We start from the raw sequence: 25,403 nt of genomic DNA, 5'->3' as shown, positions 1-25,403 counted from the left end.
CATAATTTCCAATTCCTTCTTTCGATTTCTGTCCAGCATGCTATGTTTTTGGTTCAAAGCAACTACAAACACGCTTTTATTTCATTTAATAATTATACGATGCGAGTTTTAAGAGTAAAACAACATTTAGAAATGAATATTTTTACTTACGCTTTGATATTTATTGAATAAACATTAAAATCTAAAACATAAACATCACGTTTCTCTGTCCAGTGATCGAGCGCCATTTTGAAAATGAACCTTTGAGGTCGATCCCGATATCATTTCATGCTAAAGGGCCAAATGGATATTCAGCCATGAAACCTGCCTGTTTAACTTTAATTAATAAGTAGCTAAATCCTAGATGTTGATTTAAGCGCATTGTGTCACTAATGGGTATACAAACACACGCTAGCTAGCACCCATACCATGTGATAATTGAAGTGATTTAATACCAGGCAATTAGACACGTTATTTCAGTAATGAAAAAAAAAATTAATTAGGATAAATAAGTATTTTAGTCATAGATATAATTTAATTTGATACCAAGTGCAATACAAAAATTATGATGCTGTATTCTTGGTAATATCCAAAACATATCAAGTTATAAATATAAGCTATCAATTGTAAAAAAAAAAAAAAAAAAAAAAAAAAATATAGGAAAAAAAAAAATTTGAAGCTGTTTTATACTGTATGAAAAAAATATTAATATTTTCAGATGTTCACATTATTTCCCAATATTCAAATGACTCATGTGCCCAGCAAACAAATTTTTATTTCTTAATTAACAGGACAATTTTAAAAGCATTTTAAAGTTGAGCAGTATAATTATAAAAAAAATGGAAATAAATATAGGTGTTATAAAATACATTATACATACACATGTGATATTTTCAGCAATGTATATTTCTGCACACTGCGGAAAGTAAGCAACCTGTATTAAGAGACCACCTGTCATATGTGACCTTTTTTCCTTTCTCCGTTGGAAGGTCTCTTAATACAGGTTTGACTGTATTTCTATGTAAAATTTTGGTCGGCCATTTTGGCCCCGCCCTACCCCCGAGGGTCATGATTTGAACAAACTTGAAACTATACTATCTGAGCATGCTTCCATATAAATATGATGAATTATGGCTTTGTCATTCTTGAGAAGAAGATTTTTAAAGAATTTTCCTATATATTTCTATGAAAAACTTTGGTCGGCCATTTTGGCCCCGCCCTACCCCAGGGGGTCATGATTTGAACAAACTTGAAACTACACTAACTGAGCATGCTTTCATATAAATATGATGAATTATGGCTTTGTCATTCGTGTGAAGAAGATTTTTAAAGAATTTTCCTATATATTTCTATGTAAAAATTTGGTCGGCCATTTTGGCCCCGCCCTACCCCCAGGGGTCATGATTTAAACAAATTTGAATCTACACTACCTGAGGATGTTTCTCCATAAGTTTCATCTTTTCTGGCAAAGTGGTTCTTGAGAAGAAGATTTTTAAAATATGCCACCAAATTATCAGTTATTCCCAATTATCTCCCCTTGAATGAGGGCGTGGCCCTTCATTTAAACAAACTTGAATCCCCTTTACCCAAGGATGCTTTGTGGCAAGTTTGGTTGAAATTGGCCCAGCGGTTCTTTAGAAGAAGTCGAAAATTTGAAAAGTTTACAGACAGACAGACGGACTCCAGACAAAATGTGATCAGAAAAGCTCACTTGAGCTTTCAGCTCAGGTGAGCTTAAAATGTTTCTGGTAATTTTTTGATATATTATATTGTTGTGCATCCTTTTAACTTTTTTTTCCATGCATATTTTCAAAAGAGATGGAAGACCACTTTTTCTTTGCATTTTCCTCGATTTCTCTAATCTTCAGAAATTTTTGATGTGATTACCTCACCTAAGCTGAAAGTATAGGCATGGTATTTGAAATATATGCATCAAAGTACCACTGTACCTTTTCAGGATAAACTCTGATCTTGGGTCCACTAGATTGCCATTAGTAATCCATTCATCTATCACCTCTATGTAGGGTTTGGTTGTTTGTATCCACAATGGTATAAGGAGCTCTACCTAAAACAGCCAGAAAACAAAAGATGTAGATTGTTATGCTTAACATTATTATATAATACAATGTTGTAGAAGTAAATTCTGAGGAGATTTTAATTACCACATCTGAGGCGTTCTGTCCGAGGGTATCGTATTCCACCACTGCCTCAAACAGTCCGCTCAGTAAATGTGACGCCCTCTGACAATTATTGACCATCCAATCAGCTTCCAGGATTCCCCGCACATACAGAGAGTAGATCACCTCGATCTTTTTTAACCATGGTGACAAATCTCCATGGAGCATGGCTAAAGTCATCGTCTGCTCTGGAATAAAAGTATGAACAGAAATTAGAAAACTGTTAATGCCCTTGTTTTGCAAATAAAAGTAAGAAATACTGTAGATGACCCAAAAAAGCAATTTTTTTTCTTTCTGACATGGAAAAAAAAATTCTTGATTTATTTCCATTGAGATGATAAATTTCATAGGAACAAAATGCATGCAAAGCAAAGTGTAAGGAACATACACATGTATAAACAGTCTAGGATAACTTAGAACTACTTTCTACCTTGTTTGATGATCTTTTTCTCTAGCTGAGTCAATTCTCTCCTCAGACTCTTGATGAAGTTGGAGATAGCATTGGCGAAGGCCTGATAGGTCTGACACGTCAGCTTATTATTGTCTGTGACGGACAGGTCATGTGACCCACAAATAGACTCCTCCTCAAAACGTAGCAACCGCTGGACATAGGAGCCATACCGAGCAAAACAAGACAGGTAACTCTCCAGGGAGTTCTGTGAAAACAAAAGTGATACTGAACAGATCTTCTTTCTAAAACAACTTAAGTATTTTGTATACCAGTAACTTTTCATACAATTATATTTATCAAATATATAATACAGGTATATCAACGTGACTTGTAATTGCTTCATAAAAGGGAAAACTCACAGAGAACTCATTTTTAAGGAAATTTTTCATTCCCCCCCCAAAAAAAGAATTTCAAATCCTTCCGGAGAATTGTTTTGGGGATTTAAAGAATCTAGGCAAAGTAGGCAAATTTTAAAGTCACAGAGACTTTCGAGTTTTTACTTATTGACAATGAAATGGCATAGTGTCATGTAGTTGCATTAATTAAAATAAATCAGAAATAAGAATCTTTTTATCTCTACGTATACACTTACATCAGTCAGATGCTGAACAAAAACATTTTCCCGTACGATGAATTCGTCTCCATGTAGGATAAAAACAAAGGAATCTGTAACACCTGCTAGTATCCTAAAAGAAAAATTAGCAATGCATGCACTGTGTTTGAAGTAATTTACTTTACTACATCTTAAATAAACAATTACTGAAGGTATAAAAATAAATAACATTCTGACTGTAGTGTATGTGACCCCCCCCTCCTTTTTAATTTTATGTAATGTAGTTAGGGTATATGACATTTATTATTTAGTCCACAATATAGTGTTTATTCATGCCGAGTCAATGACTGTAATATTTTACTGTAATTGTGTGAGCTTGGAGCGGGTTGATTTTTCTATCAAATAGAGTCAATGTCTGTAATATGTTATCATGCTTTATGGTGATTTGGAGCGGGTTGATGAAGTTTGTTTGATCATAGTTTTATTTTGTTTTACTAAGAATGTGCTGTTCGCAAAGTTGTACTTAAGTTATGTTATTGTAGTTATAAATATTTGCAATCAAGAGTAAATTGTGGTATCACAGTATGTTGATAATGTAAACATGACAGAGATAATTCGAACTGAATAAGAGTTTGGTAGGAGATTAATAAAGTGAACCATTTGTAAATTATTACCTATATATATATATAACAAGGCTATAACTGTGTGTAAAAGTATGTGATTGTTGTTTGTTTAGTGTTACTTAATTGATATGATACCTGTAAACAGTCTAAACTTCTTTTGACACATGTTTTGACAGTTTTGGAACTCTTCTGTACGATGTACTTCCGGTTTAGAAACTTGTTAATCTATTCGATAAATCGTTCTCCTATTGGTTGTATAGTCGATAAATTTATTGAGTATAAATGGTGCTATCTTATGAATGAATGTATTTTGAGATGAGCTGAATATTGTTTTGAGTTAAATATGTTTTGTTTAAATTACTTGTTGTGAAATATATTTTGTTATTAAGATAATATGTGAGATAGAATGATTTTACATTTGTATAGAATATTTGGTAACACTTGTTCACGTGAAAGGTCGTGATGTTTTACGATTGACCAATCAGATTGTTCGATATAATTGATCATTAGTAATTAATCCAATGAAATTTCATAATTAATAATTCCGTCTTTTTCCAGCATTTTCCGTCTTTTTCCGTTATTTTCTGTCCTTGGGTCATATAAAAGTTAGACGCTGAGAAATTCTAGTTACTCTTCTGGTTATTTTGATTTGGTAGGTCCGTTTTACGGAGCTCTTGGATTTTTGTTAGGATTTTATTTTAATTCTTATTTTTGTCTATCTTTTATTTTATTTAGGAATTTATTTCATTTTTCATTTATTTAGTTAGGATAGGATTTAACTGTGTAGGACAATATTAAATAGTAAAAACACTACTGTCCGTGATTGGTTGTTTTAAGAACTCAACAGTCCATGACTGAGTAGTTCTCTTCAGTAATTAATTTTTCTAGGATTGTTTTATTTTACAATTTTACTCTACATTTCTTTAATTTTTATTTTAGTGCAAACTACGTAACAAAAGTTGTACGTTTGCTATCTTTCTCTTTTATGATGACTAAAGTTGATTAATTCAACAAAAGTCAATTTTTATTTTGTTTAGATTCAGTAATTTAATTTTTCTAGATACGTAAATTTTTCTTAATTTTTCACAGAATATTTTATCAAAGAACTTAAGATTTTAAATTTCACTTTACTTTAAACTTAATAAAGATTATTGGATTTAACATTTATGGCCCGTAGTACTTACAAGCTGAATCTGTTTAATACAGTAAAGCTTGCGTTAGTTTTTAACAAGTCAGTGTTATAAATAACCACGACTTGTGTCCCGTTTTAATAAAGCGTTTTAGGACTTTAACAAGCTAACCTGTTAAATACAGTAAAGCTTGTATTAAGTTTTACAAGTCAAAGTTATAAATAACTACGGCTTGTTTTCATTATTAGATATTGGGAAATAGACACATAGATTTTGGGGTGCTTTTTCTGTCTGTTTTAAGGTCATTGGCAATGCAGGGTTTCCGGAGAAAAAAGGTTTATACATAGGTTTTCTCACTTATGAAAACAGTCATTGAGAGTGATCTCCGGTATGGAATTCCCTAGGCGCTAAAAACAAATAAAGCATGTGTTACAGATGAGAGGTAAACAAAAGCAAGTATGTTTTTTATCGGATATATTCAACTCTACAGTATTAATAGAAAAACAGCGATAGGTTTGTTTACATTGTACTGAGGGGGCAGACAGTCAACAGGCCGTCATTTAGAATAGGTACATGAATGCTGGGAAGTGCAAAGATGTGAAATAATTTTGCTGAAAGTGATGATAGCCAGGTAGACCGAATGAGAACGATTCTGTAGGTTATGTGAATGAGACACCATTGAAAGTTACTATAAATCCTTGTAAAAATGTTTTATGACAGTTCGCTTCCAATAAAGTAAATTATAGAATAGAAACAAACAACCAGTCTCTTGATCATAATGAATATTGATTAGATGTGAAGGGAAGTAACTCAAAATCAAAGAACAGTGCTGGTATTTCTGTGTTTTGTTTCAATATTTTCATTTTCAGCCAAAGTATATGCATGTCATCGGAATTAAGGTTTCAACAATGTATTTTATGTATAAACCTTATGAAATAAATGGGTTTTGGAGAAAACGTATGGTTGAAAATAATATAGGGCCATTTTATCAACATTTTACATAGGAAATGCATTGAAAATTGTAAAAACATTGATTTGACAAAATCTATAAAGGAAGGCTGGCTTCATGGGTAAAAAGGACCTGAATTGAATATGTTTGGTACCATTAAACCTGTTCAAAAAATCTTGAAAAATCCTATACGAAAACCAGAAACGTTGCCAATGTCCTTAAGCTATGACTTTTTCTTATTTCGTTTATTAAAACTTAATTTATTATTGTTTATTTGGTATGAATGTGGTGTGAATGTCGTCGTTTGAAATAAATTGTTTGTTGATAATGCACTTCATAAATTTAATTGTTTAATGTTTATAATCTTATGTCTTCTTTGCCAATGGTACATTTATGAAGGAAGTTGAGTTAAATTATTTATACCATATACAGTTATCCGAACTGCTAGCGTTACACTGACGTTATCTTAGTTGATGTAGTTTTTCCCCTAATTTTCTTACCACAAAACTTCTCTCAGTAACTGAATCTCTGTCATTGTGATACTATCTTGATTGCTGTAGATTGGGTCGGTAGCTTCTCTGTACTTCTGCCTGTAGCAATAGAATTAAAACTGTCAGTTTATTGAATTTATTTATTAATTACATGTATATCCTCTTCAACAGCCTGTATGAAACAAGAAGCTACCTGAATCACATTAAATGGATATCCAAATGAAACTCTGCTGAGGTCCTAAACTTGATTAATACTAGAAACATATTCTATGCACCTCAGAGTAATAAGGGACAAAGAAGTACTTGGAATGAAATTTCCTCTTAAACTCTGAACTGGGAAACCAACACTGACACAAATGCTAAGGGTATTATATAATCTACCCCTAAACTTTGTTAAGAAGAAAATAATGTTTAATGCAATTTGTATCTTACAGAGCAACTACCTACCAGTCCCTCTTTAAGTTATCTGTGTTGTCTGGGTCCTCTGGTTGATTTTGACCACACCAGTACTGGACGGTGACATTTCTGGTCAGCCAGGCCGCCCCAGACTCCCGGGGGTCAGGTTCCTCCTCCACGTAAAACGTGGAGGCGTCTGAGGTAATGGTGGAAATACTAGGATCCACCTCCTGTTTCTCTGAGATTTCTATTTCTTTTGACTTCACTGGAACCACTGTTTCTTCTTCATCACTCAGGGGCTCAAAGTCTGATTCCGACTATATCAAAAGAGAGGGCCCAAATAAATTTCATTTTTTTATATGGTTCATGAGGTAAGTCCTGTTCTATTTAAACATCTTTACAAAGGAAGACAAAATCAATAACAGTTTTATCATTTACAGTTTTGAGTCTTCACATACATGTAAATCATCATAAAATTATTAATTTGAAATTTTTCTATCTGAGAATTCACTTTTTGAGGGACATTTCATAAATGATAGTTATGCAAAATTTGTTTAGAAAAGATTAAAAGTTTATTAGTTACAGACATTAATATCTTCAACCTTTTGGGACAACAATGTACCTTAAGAAGCTCAAAAGCATTGATTTTTTCCCAAAGGAAATCTTAAATAAATATTGTTCTAAAACAAAGAAACCTATATTACATCGGAGTCAGCGTATATTGTTGAGTAAGTTTCTATTCCCTCCATGAGGTAGGCTCCCCAGTCAAAGTCATCCACTACCTCTAGAATGAACAAAACGTAAACACAGTAGTCAGAGTGGAGAAACACTGACATTGAAACATGTACAATGAAATTGTTACAAAATTCTCAAGAAAGCATATGATATGACCATAAATTATTTCTAATATAAATTCAGATGAAAATGAAATGTTCATGATATTGGTACCTGGTGCTTTAAGAATTTGGGGTTTCCCTGCATAAGTAGAATGGGTTGGATTTTCTCCTACATTTAGTAGTAACATCAACAAACTATAGTGGGTGTCAGTCTGTTTAATAACAAAATGATGCAAAATAAACTCAATAGTATAAATCACATACTCTTAATCATCTTCTAAATGCAATAATTCGACCTTTATTTCTAACAACAAAAAAATGTAGTAAGAATGTCTGCTACTCTGTAAAAATATTTTTTTCATTTGTGCGTCTTTTCTACTTTTTTTTACTTTAAAAACAACAAGTCTTTGTCAGAAATTATGTAGTAGTGTAAGATAAATGACATCCTACTAGTGTAACATGATGAGCATATAAATTATAAGTTTAATTGATAAATTAATTTGTACAGTACATTTATCCATGTTCAATATTGTGTTATGAATTATAATTGATACTTTAAGTGTGAAGAGCGACGAACAATAATATCTTAATTATGAAGTTGTTTACAAACTCTGGGAGATTGGATACAATAAGAGAGTGTCTTCATTTGATGGACAATTAGTTTTTACGATGTGTTGTTCTCGAACATTGACACTTTCCAATCAGACTTTGTGCAGAGCTGCAGCCATCTTATTAACTGAAGAATGTGCAAGATACACAAATGTTAATGTAAACAGTCGACATTGCAGTATCCTATAAGGAGATGTGAGACAGAACTTCAGTGATGGGCGGACCATATTAATATTAATGAAGTGACACTCTATCTAACTAATTGCTGTTACCAAATATGTGATCCCTATGATGCAGTTTTTTGTACAAAAGATGTGCGCACTGAGTGTCAATAGCATCCTAGCTCCGAGATGGACTATGAGAGCTTTTAACATCTTGGCTCCGAGACGAACTATGAGAGCTTTTACAAACTTAGCTCTGAAACCTTTGTGAAACAATGACTATGTGAGCTTTCACCATTTTGGCTCCGAGATCTTTGTAATTGAACTTTTCATGTACCAATGTTTTTGCCTTTGCTGTGACTTTATAATAAAACTATAAACTTACAAAAGTCTTCTTAATCCAAACACATTGGCTAATTGTGTTATACTAGCTTGGGCTATTGGGTTAACCTTTAAACTTGATCAGCAGAGCAATTGACTGGCATGCCAAAGGTCCTGTGTTCAAATTCATTTGGAGGAATATATCACAGTCATGTCTCTGTTACATTTACTCAAGCTCAAAGCTGATTCCAATCACTACCCTACACAATGAAATGTCAAACTACTGTCATACTTTTCCTGTGTCACGTCCTTCAAAACACGGCGTGGATAAAAACTGGTCACACAGTCTCTGTAGACAATCCTTTTTATCCAGCTGGGAGTGGATCTCAAACTTTTCAAGGATCCTAAAATATTATTGTGATTGTATTACCATTTACGTATTATTACATAATATGTTCAAATCAAATCACTGGTTTGAGCAGCTATCCATATATCTATATTTGAATCCTTTCAAACTAGGGATGTCAACGAATAGTCGACTATTCGACTGTCAGTCGAATGGACCGACGATCGAATAATGAAAAAACATTTGAATATTAAATAAATGCAAAAAAAAGGGGGTGATAATGAAATTTTCATTTCAAAATTGAAAAAGGGTCCTTTCTCAAACTATACAGCTGTATAGTGTACGTCCTCAGACAAATAAGAGCTCAAACACAGTCACAGTATATAAATAAATTTCCACTTTGTACACATAGACAAGAGGCCCACGGGCCTTATAGGTCACCTGAGCATTATGCAACAACTTTCCAGTTATTGAATTTGATTCATGTTTTAACTTAAGCCAGATGATATATGGCATTCACAATTTTGAAAGAGGACCATTGATCATCATAACAGTACACTTATCAGTTGCTTAGCTTGGTTACTGAATACCCATACGCAGGGTAGGGGAACAAAAATGCATTCCAACTAATCAGTAATATTCAGCAATAATCAGTAGTGCCCCTAACACTGTGACATAAACCCCTGACCCTAGGTCCACACATTGCACAAATTTTAAAAAGGCACTCTTAAAATTGCCTACCAAAAAATAAATAAATAAATGTTTTATAAATACAAAGGAGCAGATTTCAAACAATTAATTCATTTTCAGTATATAAGTAGAGCCCCCCCACCCCTGACCCAGGGTCCTTGAAATTCACAATTCTGCAAGATTAGGGCCCTTGCTCATCATGACTATATAGGTAGTTCATCTGCTTCATACCCAGAGACAGAGAAGAAAATTTTCAAAGATTTAATGTATTTTCACTATATTATCAATAGAGCCCCACCCTAACATCAGAACCCCTGACCCTGGGGCCATAAAATTCATAATTTTAGAAGAGGCATTCTTGCTCATCATAACTATGTACTTAGTTAGTTTATTTAATTCCTAGGAGCAGAGAAGAAGATTTTCAAAGAATTCACGTATTTTCAATATATAATCAAACTAGCCCTGCCTTAACACCAGAACCCCTGACCCTGGGACCATAAAATTCACAATTTAGATAAAAGCACTCTTGCTCATCACAACTATACACTTACTTAGTTTAATTAATACCTAGGAGCAGAGAAGAAGATTTTCAAAGAATTCATGTATTTTTACTATATAATCAATAGAGCCCCCCCCCCCTCAAAACCAGAACCCCTGACCCTGGGACCATAAAATTTACAATTTTGGTTTAGGCACTCTTGCTCATCATAACTATGCACTTAGTTAGTTTATTTAATACCTAGGAGCAGAGAAGAAGGTTTTCAAAGAATTTATGAATTTTTACCATATAATCAATAGAGCCCCCCCCCCTCCTCAACACCAGAACCCTTGACCCTGGGGCCATAAAATTCACAATTTTGGTTGAGGCACTCTTGTTCATCATAACTATGCACTTAGTTAGTTTATTTAATACCCAGGAGCAGAGAAGAAGATTTTCAAAGAATTCATGAATTTTTACTATATAATCAATAGAGCCCCCCCCCCCCCAACACACACCAGAACCCTTGACCCTGGGGCCATAAAATTCACAATTTTGGTAAAAGCACTCTTGCTCAACATAACTATACACTTAGTTAGTTTATTTAATACCTAGGAGCAGAGAAGAAGATTTTCAAAGAATTCATGTATTTTCACTATATATAATCAATAGAGCCCCACCTAACACCAGAACCCCTGATCCTGGGACCATAAAATTCACAATTTTTGTTGAGGCACTCTTGCTCATCATAACTATGCACTTAGTTAGTTTTTTTAATACCTAGGAGCAGAGAAGAAGATTTTCAAAGAATTCATGTATTTTCACTATATAATCAATAGAGCACCCCCCCCCCCCCCCAACACCAGAACCCTTGACCCTGGGGCCATAAAATTCACAATTTTGGCTGAGACACTCTTGCTCATCATAACTATGTACTTGGTTAGTTTATTTAATACCCAGGAGCAGAGAAGATTTTCAAAGAATTCATGTATTTTCACTATATATAATCAATAGAGCCCCACCCTAACACCAGAACCCCTGACCCTGGGGCCATAAATTTCACAATTTTGGTAGAGTCACTCTTGCTCATCATAACTATGTACTTAGTTGGTTTATTTAATACCCAGGAGCAGAGAAGAAGATTTTCAAAGAAATAATGCATTTTCACTATATACTTATTTAGCCCCGCCCTAGCACTAGAACCCCTGACCCCAGGGCCATGAATTTCACAATTTTGGTAGAGGACTCAATGCTGATAACAATCATGCAAACAGTTTGACTGCTTGATGTCCAGGAGTAAAGAAGAAGATTTTTAAAGATTGCATTAATTTTAGTGGTTTTGGCCCCACCCCTCAGGCCCCAGGGGGGCTGGGATCATGAAATTCACAATTTTTGTTCCCCTTTAGCCATAGATGCTTTGTGCCAAATTTGGTTGAAATTAGTGCTGTGGTTGCAGAGAAGAAGCTGAAAATGTTCAAATGTTAACACACGATGGACGACGGACGACGGACGACGCACGACGACGGACGAAAACGGATAGCAATAGGTCACCTGAGTTTACTCAGGTGACCTAAAAATACAGTAATAACATACCGCGATAATTATTTCTCAATCACTGACTTTTTTTGTTATTGTACGTAGTAAATTATACAAAGCTATACTGGACTATGAAAATTATTTAATTGACTTGTACCAATTATATATATAAACTTTAGGAATTTCAAACGCTTACGAAAACAAAATATTTGCATATACATGAAAGACATTTTGATATACGAGTATAGCTTGGGCAATCATTAATTAAACAAACAGTATTTAACATTTTCATCGTTGGAGTGGATAGTGTGCCCCATTTCCAATTAATTTCAATTTTCCAATTTATTTTAATTAATAAGCTTTCAAAAACACTATGCTGTAATGTGTTGCTGAGCCGTATGGCCTAAAGTTATTGAATAAAGAAATCGTATGTAATATAAAAAAATAAATGCTCCGAATAGTCAAATAATGCAATCGAATGTTCGATTAAGGAAAATTTATATTTTGACATCCCTATTTCAAACATAACATTAAAAAGTTACAAAATTGACCTACCCATTTAGAGATTTAGTAACTCTGTGACTGTCCACACTAAGGAAGCGATGATACTTGATGTTTGACATGGCAAACTGAACACATAATGCAAAGTTTTCTTCTCCTTCCTGAAAAAATCATAAAAACACATTTATTTTTAATGCATAGTAAATTTTCTTCCTACTCCATGAAAAAAAAGTAATACTATAAAGGGCATCTTCGCTTGTCAAGGGTTTCTGATAAGCTACTCTCCTCATAAACACTTGGCATACTGTCTTAAGGTGGCTCATTACATCCACAGTTTATTTTAGATTTCAATACAGCACCACTTATAATGAAGATGCCAAATATCCGGATGGGGGTATTGATATCATAAATATTTTTAATAGAATTTTTTAGTTTTTGTCTAATTTTAGTGAAATGTTTCATTTCAAGTTTATTATTAAAAGAATTTCAGAACCTGTCAGTGTCAAATGATGGGCATCTTCTTCAGACAAGTGCACACAGTGAAAATACCTCATAATTAGGGATGTCAAAATTGTCAATAATTGATATTCGAATATTCGATAGTAGTATTCGAATATATTCGAATATTCGATAAAATAAATACATCTTGCATTATAATATGTATACATCTTCACTCTTTTGTTAAGCAATATACGTTTTATGTCATTATTTTGGAATAAAATTTCATGTTTTGTAAATGCACTATAATTACATGTTTATTCTTAAAATATTTTACAGAATATATGAAGAGTACGTCCAAAATATAATAAAAAAAAAAATGTTCCCCGAAAATTCAAAAGATTCTTCTAATAAGTTCCAGATTAATTAATCATCTTACCAAAGTGTACACTGATAACCCTACAGATTTATACCACACAGAACAATTATCTATTATCTAATGGAGAAACATTAAAAGCAATTACTCTAAGCTAATTAATTTCCTGATAATGATTTTAAATGATGTTTACATAAACAAGGGATCCATGTGTGTTACTTTAAAAATGTGTCCTTTCAACAATACAAACTAATTCTAAGTACTGGACACTGTTATACCTCTAATTAAGTTATCAAATGAATAATTTTTATTATTTTAATATATACACTCTTCACACCTTTAAGGTAATCCAAGAGGAGTGTTTTTTTTTAATTTTAGTTTTAAATAAAATTTTATTGTTGGTCAACGAGAAGAATTTGATTCAATTTCTGAAAAAAAAACCCAGATTTTTTTTCTTTCTGATGCTTGTATACTTAAAATCCGAATATTCGAATCATAAATTTATATTCGAATATCAACTCATCGAATGAATATTCGAATATTCGAATATTCGTTGACATCCCTACTCATAATACCTAATAATAATTTCATTAGAAAAAATAATTTTTTCCTAAAAACAATTAATGTCATTATCTTTTTAATCTATGCATAAAACATTAAGAAAATGAGTTCTGAAGAGACAAGGAATGTATTTCAATGAATTACATGTGTCAAATTGAATGAAGAATGTTTAAACGAAGTGAAAAATCCAATTTAAAAAATATTTGGTATAAAAAGTCCACTTTCAAGAGTTATCTTTCCTAATTACCCAAGACTCAAAACACTAAGGAGCGTTTGACATTACATCTAAAATTCAGAACAAAGCTTTAAATTGCCAGAGTATACATTTAAATCAATAAAGCAAATATATAAATTAACACCAACACAGTAAATAGTGCAAGTTAATAACTTTTTAATTTCAACAAGGTTGTAGATTTTAACTCGAATTTCCTCCATTGATTGATAGAGCTCATTGCATGCATCGCTATGAAATTGACATTACTTCTTTGGCGAAGATTTGACTGTTGTTTTCTTTTGTTTCTGCTTAAATGCAATTCTTCTTGGTTTATGCATAATGAATCCGTTACTTTGTTTTCACTGTTTATATCACCGCATGTTTCATCTATTTTCAAAGCGTTTTAAAGGTCAGGGTCATATTATAGAGGTACCTGTACAATTCGTCCCCAGAGGAAACCGGTCGACACAATGGAGGTTTATTTTTTTGTGTAGTACGTCATCAAAAAGTGGTGTAATGAGCCTCCTTAAAAAAGTTGGGTATTTTTTCTCAAGTTGTGATTGGAGTCGATCGACACTGATTGACCAATCAGCATTTTTTCTCGTAAATGGCAATATCTGCATTTGGAACATATTTTGACTCTTTCCTCTCCGGAATAAAAAACGCAAGTTAACAACGATCTCATAGATATGGTGTCATCCAAAATCTAAAGTTATACAAAATATGAATTAGAATCTATATTGAAGATGTAGATTTGCACATTAAATAACAAATGAAAAATCTGCCTTAAAGTTAATTATTCTTTAAAAACTTTCATGATTTAAATACGTTATTTATTTCTGTTGATGACAAAAACATTCCCGTCTTTTCACAGGCAATCACAGCACCGTATCCCAAGGTTTAATGAGGAGAGTAGCATATCAGAAACCCTTGGCTAGCGAAGATGTATAAAGGGCAGCTATTTCAAAAACTGATGTCAGATGATGATAATACTATGCTAGTACACTCCTAGTTGGTAGAACTATGCTGCTAATGAAAAATAAACAAAACAAATTGATGGGAGGGGGATAATGTATCAGTCTGGGTAAACTAAATTTCAAGTTGCATGAAAAATGTTAAAGTTGAAAGTAATAATTTACAATTATATTGAAGAGCGAGAGGGTTGCATTAGTTACTGTATACAAGATTATTTTTGCCCCATGTTATTTTCGCCCTTTTGCACTTGCAAACAATTTTGCCCCATTTTAAATTCGCCCAGTCATAGTTCTGTTTAAGAAATTATATTGTGTAATTTGAATTCGCCCCGTTTGAAATTCGCCCAATCAAGAAGAGGGCGAAAGGGGCGAAAATAAAACGGGGGTGAAAATTTCCGTGTATACACATACATCATACATGTGATAATTTCTAGACCCAGATACTGTACAACAGCCTTCAAAATACTGGAATTTGGGTGAAAATACTGTACATTGCTAATCAAAAAACGGTACAAAAAACGGTACAAAATATCAACCAAAATAACATGTATTATGATTTATTCATTTCAAGAAACTCTTGAAGAATTTTGAATTTCGGCATTAAACTATGCTAAATGCTGAACTTAAACATAGGTAATCAGAGATTACAGAGCTCACCTCAACGAATGTTGTCTTTAAGTAAGGCAAAGTCACACAATAAACCAACAAAAAGTGTACATTCCAAAATGAAAATATTTATGCAATTTTGATCTGATACTTTGGAATAGAGCTATATAAAAACTTCAAACTAGTTCTTTTTCATGAAAATGTAATTAAAATCCATCATCTGAAGCAAATTTGAGAGTTTTCATCCCTTGATGCATCATTTGTGCAAGTTTGGTTTATACAATGTTATATAAGCCTTATAGTTTTTTGGTAGTAGACCTTCACCCATAACTTTTACCTGGTCCATTATCTGAAAAATGTATGTCTAATTCAGCATCCAAAGCAAGTCCATTAGTGTGCATCCTAAGATGCATCATCCATGCAAGTTTGGTCATTATAGGGCTCATAGTTACTTGGAAATGAAACCTGCACCAAAAACTTTAAACTGTTCACTCAACAGGAAAATGTAGGTCAGATTCAGCATCCGAAGTAAGTCTGGTAGCATGCATCCTTCGATGTACCATCCATGCAAATTCGGTCAAAATAGGGCTCAAAGTATCTTGGAAATGAGACCTGCACCAAAAACTTTAACCTGTTCACTCAACTGGGAAATGTAGGTCAGATTCAGCATTTGAAGCAAGCCTGGTAGTATGCATCATAAGATGTATGAAACCTGCAAGTTTGGTCATTATAGTGCTCATAGTATCTTGGAAATGAGACCTGCACCAAAAACTTTAACCTGTTCACTCAACTGGAAAATGTAGGTCAGATTCAGCATCCGAAGCAAGCCTGGTAGTATGCGTCCTTAGATGTATCATCCATGCAAGTTTGGTCATTATAGTGCTCATAGTTACTTGGAAATGAGACCTGCACCAAAACTTTAACCTGTTCACTCAACCGGAAAATGTAGGTCAGATTCAGCATCCAAAGCAAGCCTGGTAGTGTGCATCCTTAGATGTATCATCCATGCAAGTTTGGTCATTATAGTGCTCATAGTTACTTGGAAATGAGACCTGCACCAAAACTTTAACCTGTTCACTCAACTGGAAAATGTAGGTCAGATTCAGCATCCGAAGCAAGCCTGGTAGCGTGCATCCTTAGATGTATCATCCATGAAAGTTTGGTCAACATAGGGCTTATAGTTCCTTGGAAATGACACCAACACCAAAAACTGCACCAAAAATGTTAACCTGCTCCAAAAACCTTAACCTGGTCATTCCTTTGCTGAAATTGCAGCATCTGAAACTTTGACTGGTACAATGAAACACACTAGAAACATCTTCCAAGCATGTCTAATCAATATAGGTCACAGAAGTACTTTAAAAGAAAACTGCTCCAAAAAACTTAACCTGGGACGCCGACACCGACACCGACGCCGAGGGTATTACATAAGCTCCCCCAACTTCGTTGAGGTGAGCTAAAAAGTAGTGTTTAAAAACTTTATTGTATGAGTCTGGTCGTTTCCATTCAGCTGCAATTTTTAAATTGTACTTAAAAAACATTTCTCTTAATCTGTGTCTAAAAAGACAATACATATGCCAAATCAAATAATGGACTAAATTTCGTTTTGCTGTCACAAAGTGTCTCCAATTCTTGTGATTGGCGTTTTCTCTGAAATGTCTTTAGTTTTAATAAATTACAGTTTAAAATTCCTTGATAAAGGTCCTATTAAAAAGCAATCAGCCAAACAAAACGCTTTGATGTCTCCTAATTACGATGTAATTATCACGGGAATATTTCACACTTTCGTTCATGATGTTTTGTTTACATTAATCAAGTGCAATAAGTCACGCATAGTTCCAGATTTCCGGTGTTGCAAGAGCGAAAGAGAAAGAAAGAGAGAAAGAAGAATGGCGATTTCCGGTAAACATTTCAAAATACGGTACACATTTTCATTTCCCGTGAATTTTGGTGTACCGCCGGGACACTGCGAAGGGGGTTGCAAATACGGGACATTTCCTGTACAGCCGGTACATATCACATATATGTATACAGTATATAGATTCATTTAGCAATTCCACATAGCTATATAGATTTTTTTTTACCAATTCCACATAGTTTGATCAGATATTTCGTTATTTTTTACTCAAATCTGTATTTTTTTGTAAGCTACTGCCTACACTTTGGTGACATGAGAGATTCTAACTTAATTTATAATCCGAGATTCCTCTGACTCTTACCCCCTGCCTTTTATATTGTGATAAGTGCAGGGGAGATTCAGGGTGGAGGCCATATTGAGAAGTGGGAAATTCAGCAATACAAGGTGGTGTCGTGACTCTGCCTACCTTTTAGAACTGTATTTCGCAGATATAACCCCTGAAACGCGAGAAATCAATAAAGGGATGATTCTTCTAAAACTTAATAGTCATTCAAAGGATGCTTTCGTCAAACGGCCCTATTACCGAAAAATGAAGGATCATTTGAATTAGATTGCCTCCTTGCTATTCGACTTCTTTGCACATGACGTCAGCACACTCTCAGACTCCCCTGCACATATCACAAAATAAAAAGCAGGGGTAAGAGTCAGATTACTAATTAATTTACTGCTCTGCAAATGGCTGGGAAAACGATCACTTTTCATACTGTGTATCCCAAACAGAACTTGCAATCGAGGTTCTTAAAGATTTTAGGATATACGAAGCAGTCAATTTGTGAGCAAATAATATAAAATTATAATTCAAGATTTATGTTGAAACTGTATATTGGATCTGACTTGTTTGGGCAAATTTACTGGTAATATTACGTTTTATTTATAAAATTTTCACACAGCACTCTTAATATCTCAACTTCACATTTTCATATGGAATAATTTACAGCAAAATTAAACACAATTGATACCTGAAACCCTGTAATTTGGAAAACTAATGTTTTCATGTCATTTTCAATGTTTAGCCACCGCGCCATTTTTGTTCTCTCGGAAGTCTTCGGAGAAGTAGTTACCAATTGAAATATAAAATCAAGAGAGATCCGAACATCATAATAGTTGACGGGAAATCTCGCCTTTCGCGAGATATATACAAAGCAGCAGAGTTGCAGAATATTTGTTTGCCGCCTGACAATGTAAACATATGTACTGCTTTCTATGAATGTCTTAAAAACTATTCTTTGAATATTTTTTTACTTACAATTTTTCTCTAAGGATATTTAACACGCATGTCCCGGTTTACCGTTGTTTATGATATTTCATTTACAGACATGTTTTGTGTACATTGAGGTATGAATATTTCTAAATACTATTTAGTGGAATAGTGTGGATTAAATATGTGTTAATGGGTCCCTAAATCAAAATTTCCTAGACCTTAAAATACGTTGTTCTTTTGTGTCAGTTTTGCTGTTATATAACGTGGGCCTGAAAATACTAGTACTTTTTCATAAATATTGATGACATCACTCATTCACTGATCAACTTGATAATAAATTTCAAAGAAAGTGGGCATGTTGTATAGATAATATGACATAGGCTAGTTGTACTGTAAAAGGCAAAGATTATCCCAAAGATACATTAAGTGTCACACAGCAGAGAGCTGCCAGGAAAGACTTTTAGAGCTTAGCTAAATTGTTATATCTTCACTGACTTCAGTGGTAAAGGAAGTTAAAGAGGGGGAAAATTGACAGTGCGGCTGGTTTGGTCCCCATTGGTCATTTAATTAGAAGTCTGGATAAAAAGATCAGGGGTCCAACTTTGAATCTCGGTCATTTCCATTGTATTTACTTCATTACATAATATATGTAACGTCTCGCCTGTAAATGTCCAGAAAAAATATTGGTCCTGTTATTTTTATGGTATCAAGGTATCAGAAATATGTATCAGCATAAATTATGTTGCATGGTTTTTTAAATCGGAAGTGCACTTCTTTTAAACAATTTAAAGTGCAGAGTCATGTGAGCATTTTTGCACTTAGTTTAAAAGGGGCACTATCAATCATGGAGAAGACTATACCTCAATGTCCACTATTGAAAAGGACAAATGTTTGCAAATTCTGTTAGTGAACAATACGTTTCCAGTGCACAGTTTGAAGTTTAATTAATCAGCTATTATTACAATTACTTTCAAGAAATTTATCATGTTCAAGTTTTATTTAATACTTTATTTCAAGATTTTTTTTCTTCCATTGAAACAGGTGACAGGATGTCCCAGGGAGGTTGTTACTGCTGCGATCCTGTGTCAACAGGGATGGATGTAGATAGTGCACTGCATGAGCTGGGAATGATCAGCTCTGTAACAAACAGTAGAAGGGAATACTTACGTGAACGAAACAGGACTTGTGTAAAAGAATCACCTAGTCCTCGCTTCAGAATTTTACGCATAGATCCAATGTATGTGACAGGGTTTAGTTCCAGTGTATCCACTGATCCTGGCTCATCATACAAACAAGATCAAGATTCTAGTCTCCAACTTCTGACACATTCTCAGTCAACAAGTGGACATTCCCAACCAACACCAGGGCTTTCCCAACCAACAATAGGACATTCCCAACCAATAGGCTCAACAGAATTTGGAACGAGTTATAGGAATCCTGAGGAAGAGGCACATGTACGAAGGAATATGAAGTGTAGGATGACACGCATGTCCAGACTTCGTGCTGGTCGCTATCAAAGGTTTCGTAAGCCTTACGAGGTTCCGTGGAGAATTAACCAATCTCTTCCCGAGACAGAGATCAGGCAAAGTGAGAACGAGTTTTCACAGTCAAAGTCCAACTCTTCCTCACCAGTTAAAGCTTTGTCTGAAACTTCATTGACAAGGTCAAGGTCACTTGGTAACCTTGACCTTGCAAAATTAAGTTTGAACGATTTTCTAGAGAAGAAAGTTTCCACAACTGAGAGAGAGGAAATGGAGAGGGTTTCCAGTCACCTAGAGAATCTGCATGTCACAGAGAATTCATGACAAAGGATGTGTTTAGATATTAATAGCTACAAATTGTTACTGTTAATATTTATGTTGAGTCAGTATGAAAGAATTTAGTATTTATTGTGAGAGGATAGTTATTGTGAGTGAAATGAGAAGTAATTTAATTATTTATAACTGATATAAAATCTGCATGTATACTAAAGGTGTAATCCAGAAATAACTTTTTCTGGGGGCCAAATTGCAAACTAATGTGAATACTGGAACGGAATGAAGTAAAAATATAACTGCATATACATGTACTAGCCTTAAAAACCAACTTTAAATGTTTGTTATGCATCTTTATTGTAATTGGGGGAAGGGGGGGTGGCTTAATATTTACTGAGTGAATTGAGCACTAATTGTTTGAATTTTTACTATTCCAAAATGAGGGGAACAAATTGAATCACGTACATATTTAGATAGAATTTGAATTGCGCACTTGCATGATATATAAAAAGCTTTGTTGATAAATGTCATGATTGTTACCCAGTGAGATTTCCAGGTTTATCTGACAAAGATGTATGATCATTTCAATATTACACATGATTGTACTGAATTTATTGAATATAAAATATGCAATGCACATTTGATACAGTGCACCAATATACATTATTTTAAGGTCAGACGACACATTCCTCCAAAATATATATTTTTTCCAAAGAATTTGTCATTGAAGTATAGGTACTGAAACAAGTTTCCTCACAAAAAATTAGGGTACCTTACCAGGCATTTAACCAAGATACCATAGGGTCATATTTCTTACATTATCCTTATGGGTAATCTTCTAAATGGCATATATAGCACAACTTTTGGTGTACTTATATTTAAAAACATTTTGAAAACAATATAGAAATCAGAAGAGAATGACAAATATAAATACGATTAGTATTTTTTATATAATACCAAGAGATACAAAACATATATTTGAGGAACGTGTCGTCTGACCTTAAAAAGTGTTGTTAATCTTATTAAATTAAGACTGTTTTGATTCGTGCTGTATACACTCTGCATACAAAAGTATGTGGCATGTATCTTTGAGACCTTTTATATTCAAAACTTTTTAATACTGTGAACTGAGTCCTTTTTTTCTAACAATAAATTTGCACAGATGAGCAATGTGGCCCATAAGCCTCTTGCTAAAATAATTGATGCAAAATTAAAATTCATAAAATCCTATAAAATGTCTGATAATAAGATAAGTAATTTTTTTCACATTCATCGTATAATTTGTCAAAAAAGATAAAATAATATTAATGCAAAAACAAATTGATTTTAGTTATGAATATGTGGTTGTATTTGGAAAATTATGAATATTTGGTTGTATTTGGAAAATTACTCAAGAATATGCTGTAAAGAGCCAGATGAATTACTCATAAATGTGTATAATAACAAGGGGTGTAATTGGGGAGCAATATTTGTGACCATGGCCGTGCCATTATATGTAATGGAGGTCATATTTAGATTGTTATTCATATGTGAAGCTCAAAGTAAGTCATAGTTTTTGATATTGTACAAAAAGGTTGATTATATTTTCCCAAATACATTTTAATTACTTTTCAAACTTCTCTATAAATAGAATAAGCTGCATTAATTATTGGAACATAATCAGTTAGATTGAAGACATGTTTACAATTAGTTTGACATGAATGTAATATAATTGTGTTTGTCTTTGAAAGTGAATGATGCACATGGTTACAGGGTTGTCTCCAATAAAAATGAAAACTATGCATTGTGTTCTTAATCTTTGTTGCCTGTAATACCTCTGCCAAGGAAAACGGAGGTTATATTTGCACTTTCTAAACATAAATATAGCCATTGGTCCTTTCTTGTCATGAAAAATTCCTACATTTATAAAGGTACTAGTATCCAAAAATTTATTAAACCATATCAAAACAAGATGTGTTTGTGAAACACTATGCGCCCGGCGGCAACAAAGTTTTAAAAAACTATTTTCAGCAGATAAGTGAATGTCAAGGTCACAAGGTCATTGACCTTGGCGTCATTTAAAGAACTTCATTAGTGAAGTATGCACACCAAATATGAAGTCTCTATCATGGTTCAAAAGTTATGGCGAAAATTTTGTAAAATCTATTTTTAACATATATATCAAGACACTCTAACTTGTCTATCTCTCATGACATTTTTTTAAAAAGCTATTGCAAATGAGGTCATTTTATCTTGTACTGACATTGTCTTGTAAGACATTGTATCTTGTACTGACATATGTATCTTGTACTGACATTGTATCTTATGCTGACATGGTTCACTGACATTGTAGTTGTACTGACACTGTGTCTTGACAACATTGTATTAACTGAAAGCTGATATTTATCTTGTACACATTGTATCTTGTACACATTGTATCTTGTACAATTGTATCTTGTCTGACATTGTATCCTGTCTGACATTGTTTTTAGTTTGTGTCTTGTACTGACCCGGTGTCTTGTACTGACATTGTATCTTGTATATTGACATTGTATCTTGTACTGACACTGTATCTTGTACTGACATTGTATCTTGTATGAATTGTATCTCTATGACTTTATCTGTATATGTTCATTTATGTAAAATGTATGGTACTGACATTGTATCTTGTACAGACATTGTGTCTTGACAACATTGACAGACATTGTATCTTGTAGACAAATCTCATATAATATATCAAACATTGTACTTGTTCTGACATTGTAAACAATGACATTGTATCTTGTTCTGATATTGTATCTTGTACAAACATTGATTCTTGTACAGATCCGGTGTCTTGTTCTGACATGGTATCTTGTACTGACATTGTATCTTGTTTTGACATTGTATCTTGTACTGACATTGTATCTTGTTCTGACATGCTATCTTGTACTTACATTGTGACTTGTACTGACATTGTATCTTGTACTGACATTGTATCTTGTACTGACATTGTATCTTGTACTGACATTGTATCTTGTACTGACATTGTATCTTGTTCTGACATTGTATCCTGTACTGACATTGTATCTTGTACAGACATTGTGTCTTGTACTGACCCGGTGTCTTGTACTGACATTGTATCTTGTACCGACATTGTATCTTGTACTGACACTGTATCTTGTACAGACATTGTATCTTGTACTGACATTCTATCTTGTACTGACATTGTATCTTGTACCGACATTGTATCTTGTACTGACACTGTATCTTGTACAGACATTGTATCTTGTACTGACATTCTATCTTGTACTGACATTGTATCTTGTACAGACATTGTATCTTGTACTGACATTGTATCTTGTACTAACATTTTATCTTGTACTGACATTATATCTTGTACTGACCTTGTATTTTGTACTGACATTGTATCTTGTAACATTGTATCTTGTACTGACATTGTATCTTGTACTGACATTGTATCTTGTACTGACACTGTATCTTGTACTGACATTGTATCTTGTACTGACATTGTATCTCGTACTGACATTGTATCTTGTTCTGACATTCTATCTTGTACTGACAATGTATCCTGTACTGACATTGTATCTTGTACAGACATTGTGTCTTGTACTGACATTGTATCTTGTACAGACATTGTATCTTGTACTGACATTGTATCTTGTACTGACACTGTGTCTTGTAATGACATTGTATCTTGTACTGACATTGTATCTTGTACTGACATTATATCTTGTATATTGATATTGTATCTTGTATATTGACATTGTATCTTGTACTGACATTGTATCTTGTATATTGACATTGTATCTTGTTCTGACATTCTATCTTGTTCTGACATTGTATCCTGTACTGACATTGTATCTTGTACAGACATTGTATCTATATTGACATTGTATCTTGTTCTGACATTGTATCTTGTTCTGACATTGTATCTTGTACTGACATTATCTTGTACTGACATTGTATCTTGTACTGACCCCGTGTCTTGTTCTGACATGGTATCTTGTACTGACATTGTATCTTGTTCTGACATTGTATCTTGTTCTGACATTGTATCTTGTACTGACATTGTATCTTGTACAGACATTGTGTCTTGTACTGACCCGGTGTCTTGTACCGACATTGTATCTTGTATATTGACATTATATCTTGTACTGACATTGTATCTCGTCCTGACATTGTATCTTGTACTGACATTGTATCTTGTACTGACATTGTATCTTGTACTGACATTGTATCTTGTACAGACATTGTGTCTTGTACAGACATTGTATCTTGTACTGACATTGTATCTTGTACTGACATTGTATCTTGTACTGACATTGTGTCTTGTTCTGACATTGCATCTTGTTCTGACATTGTTTCTTGTATTGACATTGTATCTTGTACTGACATTGTATCTTGTACTGACATTGTATCTTGTACAGACATTGTGTCTTGTACTGACATTGTATCTTGTATATTGACATTGTATCTTGTTCTGACATTCTATCTTGTTCTGACATTGTATCCTGTACTGACATTGTATCTTGTACAAACATTGTATCTATATTGACATTGTATCTTGTTCTGACATTCTATCTTGTTCTGACATTGTATCCTGTACTGACATTGTATCTTGTACTGACATTGTATCTTGTACTGACATTGTATCTTGTACTGACATTGTATCTTGTACTGACATTGTATCTTGTACTGACATTGTATCTTGTACAGACATTGTGTCTTGTACAGACATTGTATCTTGTACTGACATTGTATCTTGTTCTGACATTCTATCTTGTACTGACATGGTATCTTGTACAGACATTGTATCTTGTACTGACATTGTATCTTGTACTGACATTGTATCTTGTTCTGACATTGTATCTTGTACTGACATTGTATCTTGTACTGACATTGTATCTTGTACTGACATTGTATCTTGTACTGACATTGTATCTTGTACAGACATTGTATCTTGTACAGACATTGTATCTTGTTCTGACATGCTATCTTGTACTTACATTGTGACTTGTACTGACATTGTATCTTGTACTGACATTGTATCTTGTAGTGACATTGTATCTTGTACTGACATTGTATCTTGTAGTGACATTGTGTCTTGTACTGACATTGTATCTTGTACTGACATTGTATCTTGTACTGGCAT

The 25,403-nt window shown here is 33.5% G+C and overlaps 2 protein-coding genes across 3 annotated transcripts in view; one reads left to right on the top strand and one right to left on the bottom strand.

Moving 5' to 3' along the window:
• The window catches only part of LOC134239124 (gamma-tubulin complex component 5-like), a 35,153-nt gene extending 16,791 nt beyond the window's left edge, over positions 1–18,362 (bottom strand). For both annotated transcript variants that reach the window (XM_062721286.1, XM_062721287.1), the window contains exons 1-11: positions 18,274–18,362; positions 12,282–12,388; positions 8,969–9,080; positions 7,698–7,797; positions 7,454–7,533; positions 6,801–7,066; positions 6,363–6,452; positions 3,200–3,293; positions 2,587–2,812; positions 2,142–2,344; positions 1,929–2,044 (exon numbers count right to left, since the gene is read on the bottom strand). In XM_062721286.1, the coding sequence (XP_062577270.1) occupies positions 1,929–2,044; positions 2,142–2,344; positions 2,587–2,812; positions 3,200–3,293; positions 6,363–6,452; positions 6,801–7,066; positions 7,454–7,533; positions 7,698–7,797; positions 8,969–9,080; positions 12,282–12,388; positions 18,274–18,339 (1,460 nt within the window). In that variant the 5' untranslated portion in view covers positions 18,340–18,362. The remainder of the gene's footprint in view (positions 1–1,928; positions 2,045–2,141; positions 2,345–2,586; positions 2,813–3,199; positions 3,294–6,362; positions 6,453–6,800; positions 7,067–7,453; positions 7,534–7,697; positions 7,798–8,968; positions 9,081–12,281; positions 12,389–18,273) is intronic.
• A 47-nt stretch (positions 18,363–18,409) lies between these two features.
• Positions 18,410–22,048, top strand: LOC134239129 (uncharacterized). The gene is made up of 2 exons (XM_062721294.1): positions 18,410–18,495; positions 19,557–22,048. Exon 2 carries the CDS (start codon positions 19,565–19,567, stop codon positions 20,318–20,320), a length of 756 nt encoding a protein of 251 aa, XP_062577278.1. The 5' UTR covers positions 18,410–18,495; positions 19,557–19,564; the 3' UTR covers positions 20,321–22,048.
• Positions 22,049–25,403: the final 3,355 nt, after the last annotated feature.

This window comes from Saccostrea cucullata, unplaced genomic scaffold, assembly GCF_032062105.1.
Source record: "Saccostrea cucullata isolate Sc308-1 unplaced genomic scaffold, CSIRO_AGI_Scuc_v1 ctg457, whole genome shotgun sequence".
Classification (NCBI taxonomy): Eukaryota; Metazoa; Mollusca; class Bivalvia; order Ostreida; family Ostreidae; genus Saccostrea; species Saccostrea cuccullata.
The sequence above is the reverse complement of the archived record's forward strand: the minus strand, read 5'-3'. Positions and strand labels throughout refer to the sequence as shown.